This window comes from Notechis scutatus, chromosome 1, assembly GCF_049901735.1.
Source record: "Notechis scutatus isolate UNSWTSFEM ecotype Mainland chromosome 1, rNotScu1.2, whole genome shotgun sequence".
Classification (NCBI taxonomy): Eukaryota; Metazoa; Chordata; class Lepidosauria; order Squamata; family Elapidae; genus Notechis; species Notechis scutatus.
Genome location: NC_142009.1, coordinates 310,418,794 through 310,437,219, shown reverse-complemented (window position 1 = coordinate 310,437,219; position 18,426 = coordinate 310,418,794). Strand labels below are relative to the sequence as shown.

At 36.9% G+C, this 18,426-nt stretch overlaps 1 protein-coding gene across 2 annotated transcripts in view; it reads right to left on the bottom strand.

The window, feature by feature from the left end:
* LOC113413638 (uncharacterized) overlaps window positions 1–18,426 on the bottom strand; it is a 72,990-nt gene that overhangs the window by 12,475 nt on the left and 42,089 nt on the right. The window contains exons 2-3 of one of the 2 annotated variants that reach the window (XM_087952245.1): window positions 8,974–9,155; window positions 669–795 (exon numbers count right to left, since the gene is read on the bottom strand). In XM_087952245.1, the coding sequence (XP_087808371.1) occupies window positions 669–795; window positions 8,974–8,982 (136 nt within the window). In that variant the 5' untranslated portion in view covers window positions 8,983–9,155. Of the gene's footprint in view, window positions 1–668; window positions 796–5,036; window positions 5,142–8,973; window positions 9,156–18,426 lie in introns of those variants that run through there. The other variant, XM_026670060.2, reaches the window with a different exon arrangement.

Sequence of the window (18,426 nt, the reverse complement as noted above, 5' to 3'; positions counted from 1 at the left end):
TTTCTTTCAACAGCATTTTCTTGTGAGAAAAAAATTGGGGGATAGATGGTGTACACTGTATGTCACCTAGAGAGCTCACAGAGAAAATTCTAACATCAATCAATCTTCATGTGAAGTTATATTGCAAACTTCCTGATACCCGCTCAGACCACTTATTCTTATAAATCTTAGTTATCCTTTTTGAATGATGGTAACTCGTCAGGTTCTCAAGAGCCCTTTTGGAGTCCTCTTATATTTGGATTCTGATCCCTCAAACATTTCTTTGTCTGACCTGGGTCTTTCTGCATGGAAACAATATCACTAGGTACATTCTTTTATGACCAAATAATTGGGAGCATTTGCATGTAGAGCATTTGCACATATTTAAACAAAACAACTCCCATGCAATATGTGTAAATGAGATTTGTGGTTATTCATTGACTCTGTTTTCAATTTAAATCTAAAGCATGAGTCTTGCACACCAAAGAGCAACCCCCAAAAGATAAGATTTTCTTCTCTTGATCTTAGAAAATTGAATCTCATATTCCCCTTTAGAGGTCACTTCAAGGGTTGCATAGGGATACAGCCACAATTCAACAAAGATATCCTAAAAATAATTCAAAGCTATTTAAGAACCCTTCAAAAAGATTGAGTATGACAGATCATAACTGAGAAAGCCTGAAACATACCATTTGTAATAATTTCTCCTGGTTCCTGGAATCGAACTCTTCTCTCTACTTTTTCCTTTTCTCTCAATGCTTGTTTCATGGAAGATTTTTTCCTTAGTATGGATGGAGGACATTGGGTAAAACGTGGCTAAAGAAAAAAGAAAACTGTTGAGCATAAGATAAATGTCCAGTTAGTTTATGTGATGGTGTGAGAATTGGTAATTTGGTTATAAGATTCTTTTAATCTCTTTGTACTACTGTAAGCATGAAAGGATTGATTACCAAGCTGATTCAAGTCAATTGGTAGCAACTACTGGTATGAATGGATAAAGAAAAAAAAAGGGAATAATAATTGAGAAATGGCTTGTTTGGTATTAGGAGGAAAGAAAAGGAAGGAAATCTGGGATTTCATTTAGGAGATGATTTAACAATTCTGTTTTTTTTAAAAAACAAGTTGGGAGGAAGTAACAATATGAAGTACTTAAGAATTTGACATAATGTGCTATCTACAGTAATTATAGGTGCAAGTATATCATTTTGAGTGGGATAAATTACCATAATTCCAGATAATTATTACCTCTGAATCCTCCATGTAGGCTTTAGTTGATGAAAATAACATATTCAAAACTGGGTAACAAGTCCATATCTCAGTATTCCATACTGAAGGAAATAAATCCTATTAAATAGGAAAGCAATATTCAAAGAAGCTTAGGTGATAATAAAGAAAATAAAGATGTGTTTAATGTGGGCCATAATTGGGAATCAGCTTTGAGTAGAAGTCAAGTTCCAGAAGAAACAGAGGAGGGAAATTTGACCCATGAAACACTAAAAGTGATTAGTACAATTAGAGTTGTACTGAACTTTTCTTCTTAAATAACATGTCCAACAGTTAAAATGTCCATAACGCTGTGTTATCTCAATTGGAATTAAGCAATGGATGTTCGTTAATATGAAGCCTATAGCAGATAATAGCATCTAGCTGACCTTGGCTGTTTTTCAAACAGCTAAACAGGATTATAGCTCACTAGTATTTAGATGGCAGACTATCAGACATCCCATGACTGTAGGCTACAGAGCAAAGTTAAAAAAGAAACATATTGGAGGAAAAACAGGGCAAATAACTTTGACATTACTTCCCACATTTGGACATCCATGGACACAAAGAAGCCCACAGACTTTTCCTTGAGATACACAAGTCCCCTCTCCACTAATGATTTAAAGGGACTGTTCTATCGCCAGAACAAAGCAGACTCGAGACCGGAGTTGAATTCAGCTCTTTATTAACGGTTAGTAACTTCAACTAAAGTTGAGCCGCGGCAGCCCTTTTTATAGCGGCTGCTCGAGGCTCGCAACCAATGGCATTTATTTAAAACTTCCGCCGCTTAGGCGGCCAATCAGAATTGTTGTTATCTACCAATTGCTAGGCGGCACTGTCTAATAGGAATGCAGTATTACAAATATGCAAAACAAGTACATAACAGGGACCTTAAGAGTCATCCAATCATTGTTGTGCCAAAATAATAGTAATGCAGATAAACTTTATATCTATTTTACAGTGGGTAGCTGATACAGAAATGATGTTAGTTATCTGGACCCAAGTACAAAATATTATTTGCTGTTCTATGTATGTTTTTAATATTGATATGGGCTATATAAAGATGCAAATCTTCATAGAGTTAAGTATGGGTAAAATTTTATATCAAGTACATTTTTCCTGGTGATTGTTTTAATATTCTCACATGTGCTCTGAATTACAGTATGTTCTTTCAGTTTGGACCAAACACCAATGTTCTCAATAGCACAATGTTTCTTTTAGTTTGTTTTTGTACATAGATTAATATCCTCAGATATCAGCCTAGTTGTGGACAGCTCATTTATCTTTCTCATGCTAATGTAATATGTATATTATACATATATGATACAAATTAGATCAATTATAATCATAAAGTAGAATTGGAACATTAGAATTTCCTTCCAATATTATAATAAAATTGTCCTAGAAATTTTTATTGGAAGGCAAGGTGGTTTACCATAGTCTAGAGTTTTAATATTCTAGTCCTGCCATCATTAAATATGTACCTGGAATTAAGATGATTCAGTACCAATTGCTGAAATATGTTTTTAAAATTTGTTCCTGCTGTGGGAGAGTTTCTTTTCTAAAGCTATTTGTAGGCTGCATTGCTTTGGACTCTTCTTCAGATGGGGAAGAGATGATACCTCTTACAAATAGTCCTTGCTTACCAACCATTCATTCAGCAACCATTCAAAGTTATGATGGTCCTGATAAAGGACACTTATAACTAGTTCTCAAAATTTAGGCAGTCACAGTGATCTCAGGGTCATGTGATTGAAAAAAGCACTTTTTCAATCATATTTCTGGTCTTCACAGTTGGCTTTCGACATACCTAGTCAGTGAAGAAACTGCGAGGAAGCCAGAAATGGCAGTCATGTAATTCCTTGCTTAACAATATGTGGTGACCCACTCAACAACCACAGTTGGAACTGAAGTCATTGTCAGGTTTGATCACATGTTCTTTCATTTTATGACTATGCTGCTTAGTAGCCCCAAATGTGGTTGGTAAGTGAAGGCTACCTGAATTGCCATATGAGAAGGGGAAAATTGTTGCCCTTATTAATAGAAAAACCTCCATTTTAAGAATTTCAACATGAACAGAACTGTGAAGAAATCCATAGCGACTCTGCACACCAGGTGGGAAAAAAAACTGTTTAAAAGTGTTTGTAATTCTAGATTTCTCTTCTAATGTTCATGTCAAGGTTCCGATTAATTAACCCAACCAATTCAGCACTTTCAGCTTTCTCAAAGGACTCATTTATTGGCACATTTAAAAGCAAAACCAGCTCTGGCTATTTCCTGCACTTTCAGTATAATTAAAGAATAGACAACTCCCTCTCTCCTTGTCACAGGTCACCTTGTCCAATTAGGTGTTCTGGCATCTCCTTGATAACTCTTTCAGTCTCTGGCCTGTTGGGATGACCTTGGCTCACATGAGATAGCAAGGTGTTGATGTCTGGTCTGACATTCCAGAGCTCCCCACCACTACAAAGTTTCAAGCTGAGAAACTGAGAAAATGTCTGTGATAGGCCAGATCCATTTCAAAATTGACAGTTTATGGGTCACATTTTTAAGGAACCACTCAAGGATTTTGAGAAACAGTTTCATTCATTTTTTTTAAACTAAGCTGATTTTCATGCCCTGGAAGAATACATAGGAATTCTATGTTTTCTCCCAATTTCTTCTAATTATATAGTTCCTGCTTAAAAAGACCAGAATGCATTTTTCCTCTGTTCAGTCACATCTAGCTCTCAGAGACTGCTTGAACAGGACCCTGCAGTTTTCTTGGCAAGGTTTTTCTGATGACTTAACATCACATTAAATTACATCAACATATAGGATATAATGGGCAAGAATGTATATTAAAGCAAAAAAAAAAAAAAGTAGAACTGCATTTACCAAAGAAATAAAAATATTTGCTTAACTTTAAGTAAAGTAATACAAACCCCAGCAGAAGAAAATGTAGTTCTCCAAACCAATTGATCTTGTGAAATTCAGCAGGTCTGGAACTGTTTCTGCATTGCTGCAAAACCCTTTTGCCTGAGGGGTCTTTTTTTCAAGGTTCCTGGTTGCATGTATGGTATTATATTATGCTGTGATTCATTCCCAGTACTACATTCCTAATGATAATATTGTATTTGTATGGTGCAAGAAACATCTTGTCCTTCAAGGAAAATACTGCAGACAAATTATTACATTGGGCTGATAACACTATTCATTCAGTGTCTCTGTCTGTGTGTGTGGGCGTTAGAAGGAGAAACACATGTATCCAGAGGTTTTTTCCGTTTTTAAAAAATCTAATTTACAATGGCTCGATTTTGTGGTATAGATTGTGTCAGTTACTTTTACGTACTAGACCCAATCACATCTAAACATAAGCCTTTTATTATAAGAAACCTTGAATGTTGCCATCAAGAAATTTTAAAAAAAAAGCGCATATACTGAAAAAGTCATCTGAAAGTGTGTAGCTTGTCTTAAATGTCGACATTTTAATAAAACCAGACAAATTTATGGATCTAGAGCAGGGCTGTCAAACTTCCAGCCCACGGGCCAGATTCGTCACATGTTGGCCATGCCCATGCCCAGTTTAGCAAAGGGGGAAAAAGCCCCAATATGTCATGTGACACCACCATGATGATATGAGTTTGATACTCCTGATCTAGAGAATGCAAATTACCCCTCCTCTAGTCCTTAATCTTTTAAGCCCAGATGGCTTTCCATTTCATACCCAGTCAGGATCATTGTGGCATCATTATAGATCCTGTGGGTTTAGTTACCATCTGTTACCATCTGCTACAAGTATTCCAGATTCTTACCTTTTCTTTCTTGTGCATTGGAGAAATTGAAGGCATACATTTATGCTGCAAAAAATGACATTTGCAGAACTTCTGAAAGCCTTGGAAAAGAAGCTCCTTCAATACTTCTGTGAAGAATGACACAGATCAATAAAATCAAGAAATGCAAACTGATCAACACTACTCTCATGATCAACATCACCCTCATTTAGTAAAGACCAGTGGTGGGGTGATTTTTTTTTACTGCCGATTCTGTGGGAGTGGCTTGGTGAGCGTGGCAGGGAAAGGATACTGTAAAATCTCCAGGCAGAGGTGATATTTGCTGGTTTTCCGAACTACTCAAAATTTCCGCTACTGGTTCTCCAGAACTGGTCAGAGCCTGCTGAATACTACCAAAAGGTAAAAAGGGTCTGGTAAAGACCCTTTTACCTTTTCTTATGAAAAAACAAAGTTGAAGAAGAGTTAGTGCTTTTGCTGCTACTAACCTTTTATTTTACATCAGCTCTAAAATTTATTCATGTGGTCAATAGAAAAACCTTCCTTTATCATTGCTTCTTGCTGTAGATAAGGCCATTCTGTTGCAATCCTACCTCATTTGAATTGAGCAGAAAGAAACGAGCAGAAATTCTACCAGTGTTCACATGGACTTGGATAAAAATCTCTGTATGATTAGGCTCTTGGTAATGCAAAATCTTTGTCAGAGCAGAGTTTGACTTAGCTCTGTGGAGATCTCATTGGTCAACATAGCAAGGGATCTAAAGAGGAGTACATATAGACAGTCCCAATTTGCAGCACCCTATTCCCTGACTTGTTTAGTGCCCTAACTCATTATTGCAACACATGAATAAGACTTAGCTATAAACTGAATTGAAGGAAATTGTACAAAAACTCTATTCTTTGATGAAAATACATAAACAAGAATACTGATACAAACAGCAAGCCCAATACATTCCACTAGAGATGGAGCAGACTCTGCAGAGCATTCTCTCTTATCATCATAAAGCATCCATGAATCAAATCCACTAATCTCATTTCCCCAAGAACAATATTGAGTAGGGCTAGGCAGGACTTAGGATCTGAAGGAAAGACTGTATTGGAGTCCATGTAGGGCTTTGTGTGTCACCTGTTGGTAATTTTTAAAGCAGTATCTTTTATTGGGACTGCATAGCTGCCCTTCACAGCTGCAGCACAATCTTGGGAAAATATGCCTTTGGATTAAGGAATAGTGAACAGTTGCTATATTTACCCTTGTGTACTCTGAATATTTTCCCCTCTCTGAATCTGAAATGCTGCACAGCCTTAATACTGACCTGTACCACAACTAATTTAATTTGCAAGCTGTTCCTAATTCACTATAAAACTTAACCCACTCTAGGAATCCTATAACCAGGACATGAGTAATAATATCCACCTCCCTGGGCTCCACAGTAACCAACAGAGCGACATGTTGCCAGTCCTACTTGAGGTAACATATAGCCACATGACTAGCAGCCTTCAGTAGCTTTATTCTCTTTTAATTGGCCTCATCCCCCTTTCAAGTCATCAGAGTTGAGGGCCATCACCTCATTCTGTATGGAATTGCACAGTTAATAATGTCTGGTGTGAAAAAAAGGAAAACCCATTGCCTGAGGCAGCCAGTTCACTTCCTCTTATAACAGAAAGATTTCTCTGTTGCAAGTGCTGTTAAAATATAATAACACAGACACTCTGCTTGCACAAAAAATTTCTGAAACCATTTACAGTGTAGGAACAGAGTAGCAGTATTAAAGCAGACCACCAAGAATTATAACTCTGCAAAAAGGCAAAGGAGTGTACCATTTCCTTTTTATACTTCCCAGCGGTAAAAAGTCTAAACAATAAACCTTTTGTGATACTCCCCCAACCCACTTTTGTGCACACAGGAGACCAGCAGAAATAATATGAACTCTATGTTCCCACCAATTCCTTCTGCAGGAATAAATACTCGAGACAAACAAAGTATTTTGTAAATGATGTCTTTGTATGGGTTCATACAGTGTGGTTCAATTAGTCCAAAACCTAGCAATTTTCTCATATCATTGAATCTGGTTTTATTGCAAATAAGGTCACAGAAATAGTTGTTCTCAGGAATAATGGACTTAATTTACCTTAACTATTGGCACTTCCAGGGGCCATGTCTGTCTGCCTGAATACAACATTTACATATGTGTAGGTACAAGCATAGGTATGAATGCGCGCATACATATGTATACGTTCATGCACTTATGTATATATTAATAATGAAGTAACCTTATCTTGTACAATCTGAAAACAAAACCATGTAAGAGCAGGCAGCAAAGTATGCCAATGTAACTGGAAGCTTGCATATCAAGGCTCACAGAAGAAACAAATAATGAATAAATAAGGAAGGATCCTTCCAGAGTTCTTTTGGCTTCCTAGGTGCCAACTGATCCCCTGTTCAACATTCCTGCTATAATATTCCATTAAGTAAAAAATACTTAATGCCTCTGAGCCATCTCCACTAGCTTAAAGATGGAACGGAGCCCTTTTTGCCAGGTGCAAATTGGACAATCACTTTGTCTCATAGCAATACACTTTGTAGGATATGCACAGGTTTTGGCTAGGAAGAAACAGCTCCATACTCTATTCACACTTAGGGGAACTTCTACAGATATGGTATGGACATTTCTCTTATCTGCCAGCTTATCAGAAAACATGTCCTATTATTAAGGAAATGTGGTAAGGCTCAATATACATAGCATTGTCTTATATTAAATTATCTTTATCTATCACAGAGATGTCCAGTCCAAAGTCCAAAGACCAGAGTTATTTGCAACCAAAAACAATTGCTAAGTATTATTACCAAATGGTAATTTTGTACATATCAGGAGGAGAACTATATTAAATGCATGGCATTATATTAATATTCTTAGTATCTCTTAATTATAAATGCAAACCAACATAGTGTTTGTTCTAGTCCCATTGCTTTTTGAAATGCAACTCCTGGAATATCATTCAAACCCACCACAAAGGCATCTTCCCAAAGCAGCCAATGAAGGCCCTGAAAAATTGGGACTATGAAACACTCCTAGGGTCTACAGTGAAATGAGAAATGGCTCATTGTGAGAATCTTGATTCAATGCCACTCTCGTATCAATCATAACTGATGCTCTGCTTTAGATGCACCAGAAAAGCAACAAAAATATTCTTAGAAGACCACTGAAGGGGATCTGTACTCTAATCCCATGCTTGCTAAGAGCATTGTCAAAATATGCATGTGATCTCCAACATGAGGCAGGTCAGCTAATTTTTAAATTTTAAAAATGAATTTAATAATTACTTGGATTGTGATTTCTAAAATGTTCAACAAAACCTTCTTGCCTATGCCATATCCGTTAGATGATCTTCAGTATTAGAAAATATTTAATGTCTTCTCAACTGGTATTACAAGCCTTTAAAGTTTACTGAAAAGTCTCCTTGGAGTTCTCTGTGTGTTCATTGATCTTAACTGCTGCTTCTCTCCCAATACAATTTTAATATTTCTATTCTCTTAAATATTAGAGTATCCATTGAATATACATGCATTAATATGCCCTGGTTTTGACCTCTGCTGCTAAAGACTTATCAGATTTTAAATAATTGTGAGTACACAACTCTTTATTGAAAGAAGATTCATAACATCCCCCAGGCACTGGATATGGAAATGGTATGAACTTATGGGATGTTTATTTTTCTTCCAAAATTCCTATGTTACTCCTTTGGACTGTGTTTCTTAGATTTTGTTTTAGTATGTGTTTTTTAACCATTTAGTCAGTCCATCTTTTCCCAATTATAGTGCAGTCAATTCCTCTTTTCATATCTGCTTCTTTCCCCATTCTTAAAACTCTTAAGTACTAAGTACTTTACCAGGTCAAAAAGACAAAATTGCAAAGAAAAACACTGTTTCAGATCAGAACTCTACACTGGATCAGTCACATACCTGTTCCATGATGTGTTAAAAGCATACTCTGAAGTCTGAAGCCTGTGCATCTAAGTTGGGAGGAATGCTTAACAAATCCTTCAAGAAGTAGCAGCTGTTTTTCTTTTCTGTCTGCAAATTCCTTTAAAGCTGTCAAAGATTTTGTAATCAGATGAGGTTATCAAACCCAATCCTCCTGAGACCTGGAAATAAGATCCAAAGATGAGCAGTTCAGCTGCAGTAGGACTAAGGCTGGAACACTTAATGTTTCTATTGAAATTAAATGAAGAGGCTTGAATTGTTTCAAGAGTGAAAAGCAAAGCTTCGACAAGGCTATAAGCAGGACTGATGTTTTGCGCTGCTTCTTTAACTGATGTGAGATAAAGTTCTATGTGGCCCATAATGGAATCTGAAAGCAGTTAAAACATTTATTGATGGGAACAAATTCTGCAAAGGATTGAATGTTTAGCTGTGCAGTTTTCCTGGCAAATTCCTCCCCCTCTTACAGCTGAGTAGTTTTATTACCGGAGAATCAGCAGAAGCCAAAAAAGATTCATAATCTAAAGTTTTTATTTGATCAAGTCTGTAATGTGAAAGCCTCAAAAATAGATTTGGAAAACAAAACAAAGAACATTGCAGTTTGTTTTATGTCTGCAAAGAAAGTAGCAGAAGAGAGGAGGATTTAAGATACCCAAAGGGCCTACACATTTGTAGTTAGTAATGGTCCCTACCAACAATTTGATCTCCTGATTTGCAGTTTGCCATTAACAATATCCATTGGTTAATGTGTAATGAGAGGCAGAGGCAGAAATGCCAGATGCATCTGGCAGGAAAGTCAAGGCTGAAATCTGTGGATTACTTAAGTTTGTTAAGAAAGAGGGAGAACATTTGTATTTAGGCAGAAGAAAAGTTGTTGACGTGGAAGATGGACACTGTTTTATGAATTGGCTTAGTAGTGCATGCATGTTGCCTGTACTTGTCAGTCTGTGAAAGAAGGCATTAAAAATGAAATAAAAAGGAAAAGGGCAGAAACTCTGAGCACATGCCTTTTTCTAACTGGTGGGGCTGGCAAGAAACAACTGTGCATACAGAAAGTTAATCTGTGGGCCCTAATCACACCCAAAATCAATGGAGAAGACTTATAGGAGAGTGAAATTAGATTCAGGGTCAATCCTGGATTGGTGGAGTAGAGGGGAAAAAATCCAAAGGGTTGAAATGAAAATAAAAAGCAAAAGAAAATGGAAAATGATTGGAGCATTAGTAGACTGAGAGCAGGTGAGGCAGGCAGAAATAAGGAAAGACCAGGAACCAGGTTGAAAGGCAGAGATCTGGGAAATGTCTCTGAACCTAGAACTATTATATAGCCCAGAGCATTTAAATTCAGAGGAACCCATTGGTTGTCTTTGTGTCTGGAAGGTAGGACAAAAATTTAGAATTAGAACAACAGAGTTGGAAGGGAACTTGGAGGTCTTCTAGCCCAACCCCCTGCTTAGGCAGGAAACACTACACCGTTTCAGACAAATGGTTATCCAATCTCTTCTTAAAAACCTCCAGTGTTGGAGCATTTACAACTTCTGGAGGCAAGTTGTTCTACTGATTAATTGTTCTGTCAGGAAATTTCTCCTTAGTTCTAAGTTGCTTCTCTCCTTGATTAGTTTCCACACATTGCTTCTTGTCCTGCCCTCAGGTGCTTTGGAGAATAGCTTAACTTCGTCTTCTTTATGGCAGCCCCTGAGATATTAGAACACTGTTATTATGTCACCCCTAGTCCTTTTCATCAAAGTAGACATACTCAGTTCCAGCAACTGTTCTTTATATGTTTTAGCCTCCAATCCCCTAATCATCTTTGTTGTTCTTCTCTGTATTCTTTCTAGAGTGTCAACATCTTTTTTACATGGTGGTGACCGAAACCTAATGCAATATGCCAAGTATGGCCTTACCAAGGCATTATAAAGTGGTATTAATAATAATAACGATGGGAAAACAATATTGCCATCTTAAGAATGGGACCTACACGACCCATTTGATGTCTTCTGATGGATCTTTGGATTTTTTTGTAGCTCAGATCTAGAAGTCCTGTTCACTTGCTTATTATACCAAACAGGTTTAAATCCCTATTTGAAGTTTGGGAAAAGCACTTGATGTCTGTCTTTAAAATAACTTCTACACTGAAAAGAAAGGAAACTGCTATCAATACACTGTTTATTTTAGGAACTAGAACATTAGCTTTCAATGGAGAATTCCAGACATCATCTTGAAAGGAGCTTCCTGCTTCTAATATAGATACAGTATATATCTATAAAATTGCACAACAAAGCATACAATAACAATGCACACCCAGATACAGTTGCGTATGGAACTGTCAAGACATTTACTTGCCTGAACCTCCATGCATGATACAGCTTGCCAAAGACTCAATCTGGATATGAGCTAAATACAGAGTGTTCCTGTGTGTTTATACTGGAGTAGGATGTTTAATGCTCCTGTCATTTATCTGAGGATGAAGTGAGAAAAACACCAATGCCAAGAAATTTTTTAAAAAGCACTATAGCTTGGGCCATAAACATTGGCTTATTTTGACCTACAAAAGCTTGCATTTATATACAAAACGGCTGAGCAAAATCTCTCTTCCTTCTTTTGATATTCTTGAAATAGATCCAACAGAGCTGCAACTGTTTCTCCAAACTTCTTGCTCTCCAAATTTTTAGATTCAGAGGTACCAGCTAAGCATGTATTCAGTTACAAATACAAATAGTCACTATTTTCTTATAAATCTCTAATCTAATCTTTATTGTTATACAATACTTGAGCTCTCAGAGGATCACAAACCTCATGCATCATGAGAACAAATTCCTACAGAATATAATAAGGATCCAGAGTGGTAGGGATTTCCCAAGGTGACTCCCAGACTCTCTGCTGTCACTTTATTTCTTCTTCCTCATTATTACTACTGCTTCTTTTTGGGATGCCCAAAACAAGCTTTATGTTAGAGTAAGACAGACAGTTGTTCCTTCTTACACTGCCTTGCAAACCAACAGATAGATACAAACTCAAGATTAATCACACCAAACTTGATTGCAGGAAATACGACTTCAGCAACAGAGTGGTCAATGTCTGGAATACTCTACCTTACTTGACTTTGTGGTTTCTTCCCCAAACCCCAAAAACTTTAACCTTAGATTTTCTACTATTGACCTTACCCCTTTCCTAAGAGGTCTGTAGGGGGCGTGCATAAGCGCACCAACGTGCCTACCGTCCCTGTCCTATTGTTTCTTTTATTTTTCTTATATAAATCCTTGTATTCATAACTATGTTTTTACTTATACCTATTATCTTGTAAGCAATTGACAGACCAAATAAAATAAAATAAATAAAAAATAAAACAGCAAGAGCAAACTGGAAAAGCAGCAATGCAGAATTGTGCCCTGGAGCCCTTTTCGGAGCTTCCCTTCTCATTAGGCAGCATGGCTGGGTGGCCATCTGAATCTGCCTTTAAGCACAGCAAGTGGTGATTTTTTAATGCACTTTTATTATATTTTTTATTCTTAGAAATAACAATGTTTTTTTTTTAAGTGAGTAAAATAACATGACCAGTTTTGGATATTGTACATCTTGATTTGGGATAAGAGGCACCATTATAAAAGGCCAGTCCCAAATATGAGCTTCAGTAGTATCTGATAAAATATTCTATTTACCTAAATGAACTCACTGTGCTTTTGAATGATATTTCTGCAATGGATGATTTAAAGGAGGTCCACCACCAGATAATTGGAACAATCAGAATACAAGTTGGGTTCGCAACACAAAATGCATTTTCTTATTTCTCTTTCTTTTCATAATGACTGATAAGCAAGAGATGACAATTCAAAATAAGTTTATTAGGAATCTCTGCATCTGTCTTGAATTGCCTAAACATTTGGACATTGTGACCTGTAACTAAAAGTACATTTTTTAAATAAATAATTATATTTCATTTATCATATAAGAAGTCTAAGCTACTATTGGCAGGTAATTGGTGCAACGCAGCTTCTTTACCACGTTCCTGGGAGAGTCACACCTATTGACATTATCAGAAACCTTGTGGCCATGTATTTTGCAAAAAATAAGCAGGACATGGCAGGTAGTCTGTGAGCTGTGAGTAGACTTAATTCACTGTAATGTGGGGATATATGACACTTTTCTTAGTTTGTCTGGATGTTCAGAACATCAAACTCAAGACATCCCAAGCAGAAGCCACCAAGTAACAAACATTTCAGTAATTTCAGGAGTCTTGCTAAACTACACAATTTGTTGATACGGAGGCTGTAATGAACAATTTGGAATTTGGGTAAATGTTATTAATAGAAAGAGCCAGACTTTCAGAAGCAGTGGCAACAGAAGAAAATGTCATGGGAACTGTCAGAACACAGATGACACAGGCATTGGATACTCATGTACAAAATAGCATCTGTAGTGTGTGAAGTCCCTTATAGAATGCCCATTCCACAAACAAGTAAATCAATAAACTAAAGTACAAATATTGTGCACCAGAATTCAAAAAACATAGTGGGTCCTAACAGAAACATTATTTCCTTGAATTTATATTTTATTTTCTTTTAGGAACAGACAACATTTCTTTCCATCCACCTCCAAATATATTTTCTCTACCCCAAATCATAGCACGTTCCCACTGATATTCCTAATTTCTTCAATTGCCTTCCACCCCAGTCCTAGATTCCCTATACATTTAACTATATGCCAATTTTCTTTCTTTCCCAATTCTAGCATAGAATTTTCTGGATTTATCCTTTGATTCCACTGAACTACTCTCAGACCTTGCCAGTCCCAGATGGGTCTGAAACTTTACTGTGTCTCAGCTGGCAGTTCAATCAATACCTACCTTGTCAATCAGGCACCATCAAAAAGTCTGTGATCTTTGTTTCTCTGAAAATGAGATTGCCAAATCACTTTGAAAGAAATATATAAATAAAACAATCGCTTTGGCTAGAAACAATCCACTAATATAAAATTCAATCAGTTGAAATGCCTATGCAATTATGCCAGCAATCAATCGATTTCAACTTCACCAAGACTTCCTGCAGTTCAGCTCTGTAAAAGTAACTCTTTATAACTTTCCCAATTAAAGTATATCAGATGTTAAACAAAAGGAACCAAAGCTTTCCACAGCAGCAAACTGTAGAATCCTGAGGATTCAGATAAAAATTGGGATGAAGCCAAAGGTCTTCAAAAAGGTCCTGACAGAGAAAATAATTCATGATGGAATGCAGAAAATAAAGTGCAAAAATAGAACTTAGTGCTGCTAAGCAACAAAAGTGCAACAGAATGCCTTAAAATAAAAATGATGAGGAAGAAAACTTAGGAAACCAGAAAAATAAGCATACTGGAATTTATTCCAGTCCCAAAGATCAAAACAAAAGAAACCAAGATTATCACAAAAATCAAAGGTGGATGTTAAAAATAAGCAAATCTTTCTAAAGAAAGACCACATTCCAGAAAGCATAAGACAAAATTGTCAGAATATAGAATAACAAGAGTTTGAATTGACGTTGGAGGTCTTCTAGTCCAGGGGTCACCAACCTTTTGGACCTCAGTGACTACCAAACTCATAATTTTAAATCCCAGGGACCATTAACCGGTTCTGGTTGGGCATGGCTTGTATATTGAATTTTTTATTTAAAAAAGAGCAATTTTTACCCAAAAGCAGGCAAAGCAGGCAGGTAGATTGAGTTTCTCACAGAATCACAGATTCATTCAGTGATCTATCTATCTGCCATCGGCTAGCTCAGTCTGTCACATAAAATTTGCTTGCCGTGAGTCTGCACTGAATAATAGAACCTTCAGTCCTAAGGGAGGTTCAACAGCAGAGCCGAAGATCTAAAGACTAGCAAAAAACCAAGAAATCCAACCATTTACTTCCTAGCTAATCAGAACAGATGATGGTTGGAAAAAGGAAAAATAGCAATTTAGCTGGCAAGTTTTCTGGGGAAGTAGTGAGTGGGCAGGGAGGGTTTCCGCGGGCCATGTGGGCAGCACAGCCTTGTGTTTCTGCACAGCCTGGATTAATTGCTTTGGGGGGTGGGTGCTCTGGAGATTTCTCTTAGGCCCACCCAAATTTTCTCGCAGCCCACCAGTTGGCAGCCACTATTCTAGTCCAACCTCCTGCCCAAGCAGAATACATTAGCCCAAATGGCTGTCCAGTCTCTTCTTAAAAACCTCCAGTGTTGGAGCACCCACAACTTCTGAAGGCAACCCACTGGTTAATTGTTCTCACTGTCAGGAAATTTCTCCTTCTGGTTTGTATTTCTCTGTGATAAGTTTGCATCTATACTTCTTGTTTTTCTCTCTGGTTCTTTGGAGAATCGGTTGCCATCTCTTCTTTGTGGCAGCCTTTCAAATATTGGAAGAATGCTATTATGTTGCCCCGTAGTCCTTCTCTTCATTAGGCCAGGCATACTCAGTTCCTGCAATTGTTCATCATTTGTTGATGAACGGTTTAGCCTCCAGTTCCCTAATCATTTTTGTTACTCTTCTCTGCACTCTTTCTAGAGTTTAGAGTCTCTCTCTCCAAAAAAGATAAAAGATAAATTAAGGAGGGGAAAAGAACCCCCTGCTGAGATTTCCAATTTCTTTTCCATCTCCTAACTCTATTCTAATAACTTCTTCCAATTCGTTCTATTGGGCCTGATTTAAAATGTTTTCCTGGATTGGTAACTTTTGAGGTAGGGAGAATGGGGAGGCAAAATTTTCAAAAACCATTTTCTGTTTGTAGGGCTTGACGTATTTTCAAGTCTATGGGCCCATTAGCTCTTGCCTAAACCCTGGCACCAACATGATCTGTAACCTGATTTTCTCTCTATCATCTCAAGTGTGATCATGACTAGGACAAGCTCAGCTGTACAATTAACTGTAAATTAGTCACTCCCCACTTTTTCTACCACTATTCAAGGATACTCTGTTAGGCTTTGTTGTCCTGAAAGGAAATTTCCATATTTATTGATTTGGCCATGCAACTCTGGGCAGCATCTTTTAAACGTAATATTAAAAACAGAAGAAAAAAAATAAAAAACAAAAAACAATAGAGGAACATATCTGATGCCAATTAAAAGGAAGGAGGGATGTCCTCATCAGTTGTACCATTGGACCAGTGGTGGGATTCAACTTTTTTTACTACCGGTTCTGTGGGCGTGGCTTGGTGGGTTTGGCAGGGGAAGGACACTGTAAAATCTCCAGTCAGAGGTGGTATTTGCCGGTTCTCTGAACTACTCAAAATTTCCGCTACTGGTTCTCCAGAAGTGGTCCGAACCTGCTGAATACCATCTCTGCACTGGACCCTCAAAAGCAACTAATCACTGCTTTTAGGTTTCAATCAGCTTCTTTCAAAATGCAGTAAAACCCTTCAGGAATTAAGCACTGTTGGATACACAAATACATTTTCGCCACCCCATCAATCAAGCAGCATCTCTCAGTCCAAGAGTTGAGGAGCTGAACCGAGGAGAAATTTTTGCCTGGGTGATCATTAGGTCCAGCTTCTCTGTTTTGAAGAAGAGTAAATGAGGCATGTTTTGAAGTCAGGAGGTTTCTTGCCCTTTCCACCCTGATTGACATATCCTAACAGACAAGTTGCTCTAATGGACAACTTAGCTTCTGTTCATAGTCACCAACCTCTGCCCTCCCATTAGTATTGGATGACAGGAGCAAAAATTACCTAGATGTGGGAAATGATAAAAGGAGAAAGTAAAGGATGGACCCTTTTATTCCATCAGAGTAACCACTAGTAGGATGTAGTGATATTAGGCTCAAAATCTCAGCTAAGATGATTCTTAAACTCCCATTTCTTGACAGAAATTTGATGGCAAATAAGATGGCAAAACCTTTAGAGAGTGGAGCTATTGCTGTTAAAGAAAATTAACCATTTTCTTATAGTTTTTCTTTCCCCATAAATGTCACCAAATACATTTCCCAACCTGATGCCTTCAAAACATGTGGAGGCTTGGTAAAAGAGCTGATGGTTCCCTGATGAAATTTCCTTTTAAAACAATTAAAATTTGAAGGCATCATATTGTGTCAGAGAGTTCTTTAGATCAGGGACATTGTGGCAATCATGTATTGTATACTGAAATTTAATGGAAACTAAGAAAAGCATTGTTTATTATTTAATACTATAGTTCTTTCTTCTTTTTGGAATGGTTTGTACAACATGTTAGTTTTATGCAGTATATTATTCCTATTACTCTATTTTCATTGTGTTATTTAAGTGCATATTTCTTTCTAACTGGATTAAACTGTGAGTTTAATCTATGAATTTTTCAAGTTGCCTTGAAAAGGAATGAGAGAAATACAACAAGGAAGCAAATAAATAGTCAGCATTATTTGGAAGAAAGATACCAGCATTTTTAAACTAACAAATAACTATAGTGTTGTCAGAATCACATATAAAGGCCAAATGCCTCTCCAAAGCCTGAAAGTGTTTTGTTATGATTTTCAAGAAAGATGATTTAGAATTCATTTAAAAACTATATCTACAAAATCTTTAGATCTGCCTGTATTTGGTTGATTCATACTGATCTGTTCTTTACTAAAGTCATAAAGAGTGCCATTGTACAACTTGAACTTATAAAATAATCATGGTATCGAAAGAAAATATTAATTTGATTGATATGAAAATATTACAAGATTGTAGCAATAAATACTGTATTTCCTCAGGTTTCCTCTTTGCTACACTCAGCTTCTCTTTGTGTGGGAACGTTTTATACTTTCCCCATTTCTTAAAAAAACATTATCCAGTCTTGACATATTTTCAATTTTCACACAAATGACCCTCTAGGATGTTTGTTGGTGCAGCCAGAATTAAAATGACTTCTGTGCTTTATCTCCTGTCATTCCATGCCTGACTTAAGAATGACTTGCAAGTAAGCTCAACCCATATTTGTCATAGCTAAGTGACTAAAATATAAATTGAATATGTTCTCCATTCCAAGAAAATGAACCACAATAAAATTATACATTGTAATATTGGTTTGGAAAGACTGCTAACACTGTGGTGTGCTTATATAGATATAACAGCAAACAATAGTATCAAGAAATTGGAAACTATGAATAAAACCAGGGAGGTGAGCCAAGAAAGAAAGAATAGAGCTTTAGAGGATGCGTGTAACAAAAATATTCATTCTGAATTTTTTGATGGCTATTTTTTTTTTGCAGCCAGACCTGCACTTAAAAAAACAGTCTTCAGAGGTATTGAAGGATATTTAAACTTGGTGGAAGGTTAGTGAGGAGCTAAGTAACATTGATGTGTTAGGCATACTCATGGCATAAAGCATCTATTTTAGCTTTTATTTTTTGTCAGGAAGAGAAAGAGGAGGAGAAGGAGATAGGTGTTCTTAAAGCTCATGTTTGGTGGACTGCTTATCCCTGTTTTGGAGAAACATTAAGTTACTCCTGAATGCAGTTTTGGGATCACTTATAAACATATTA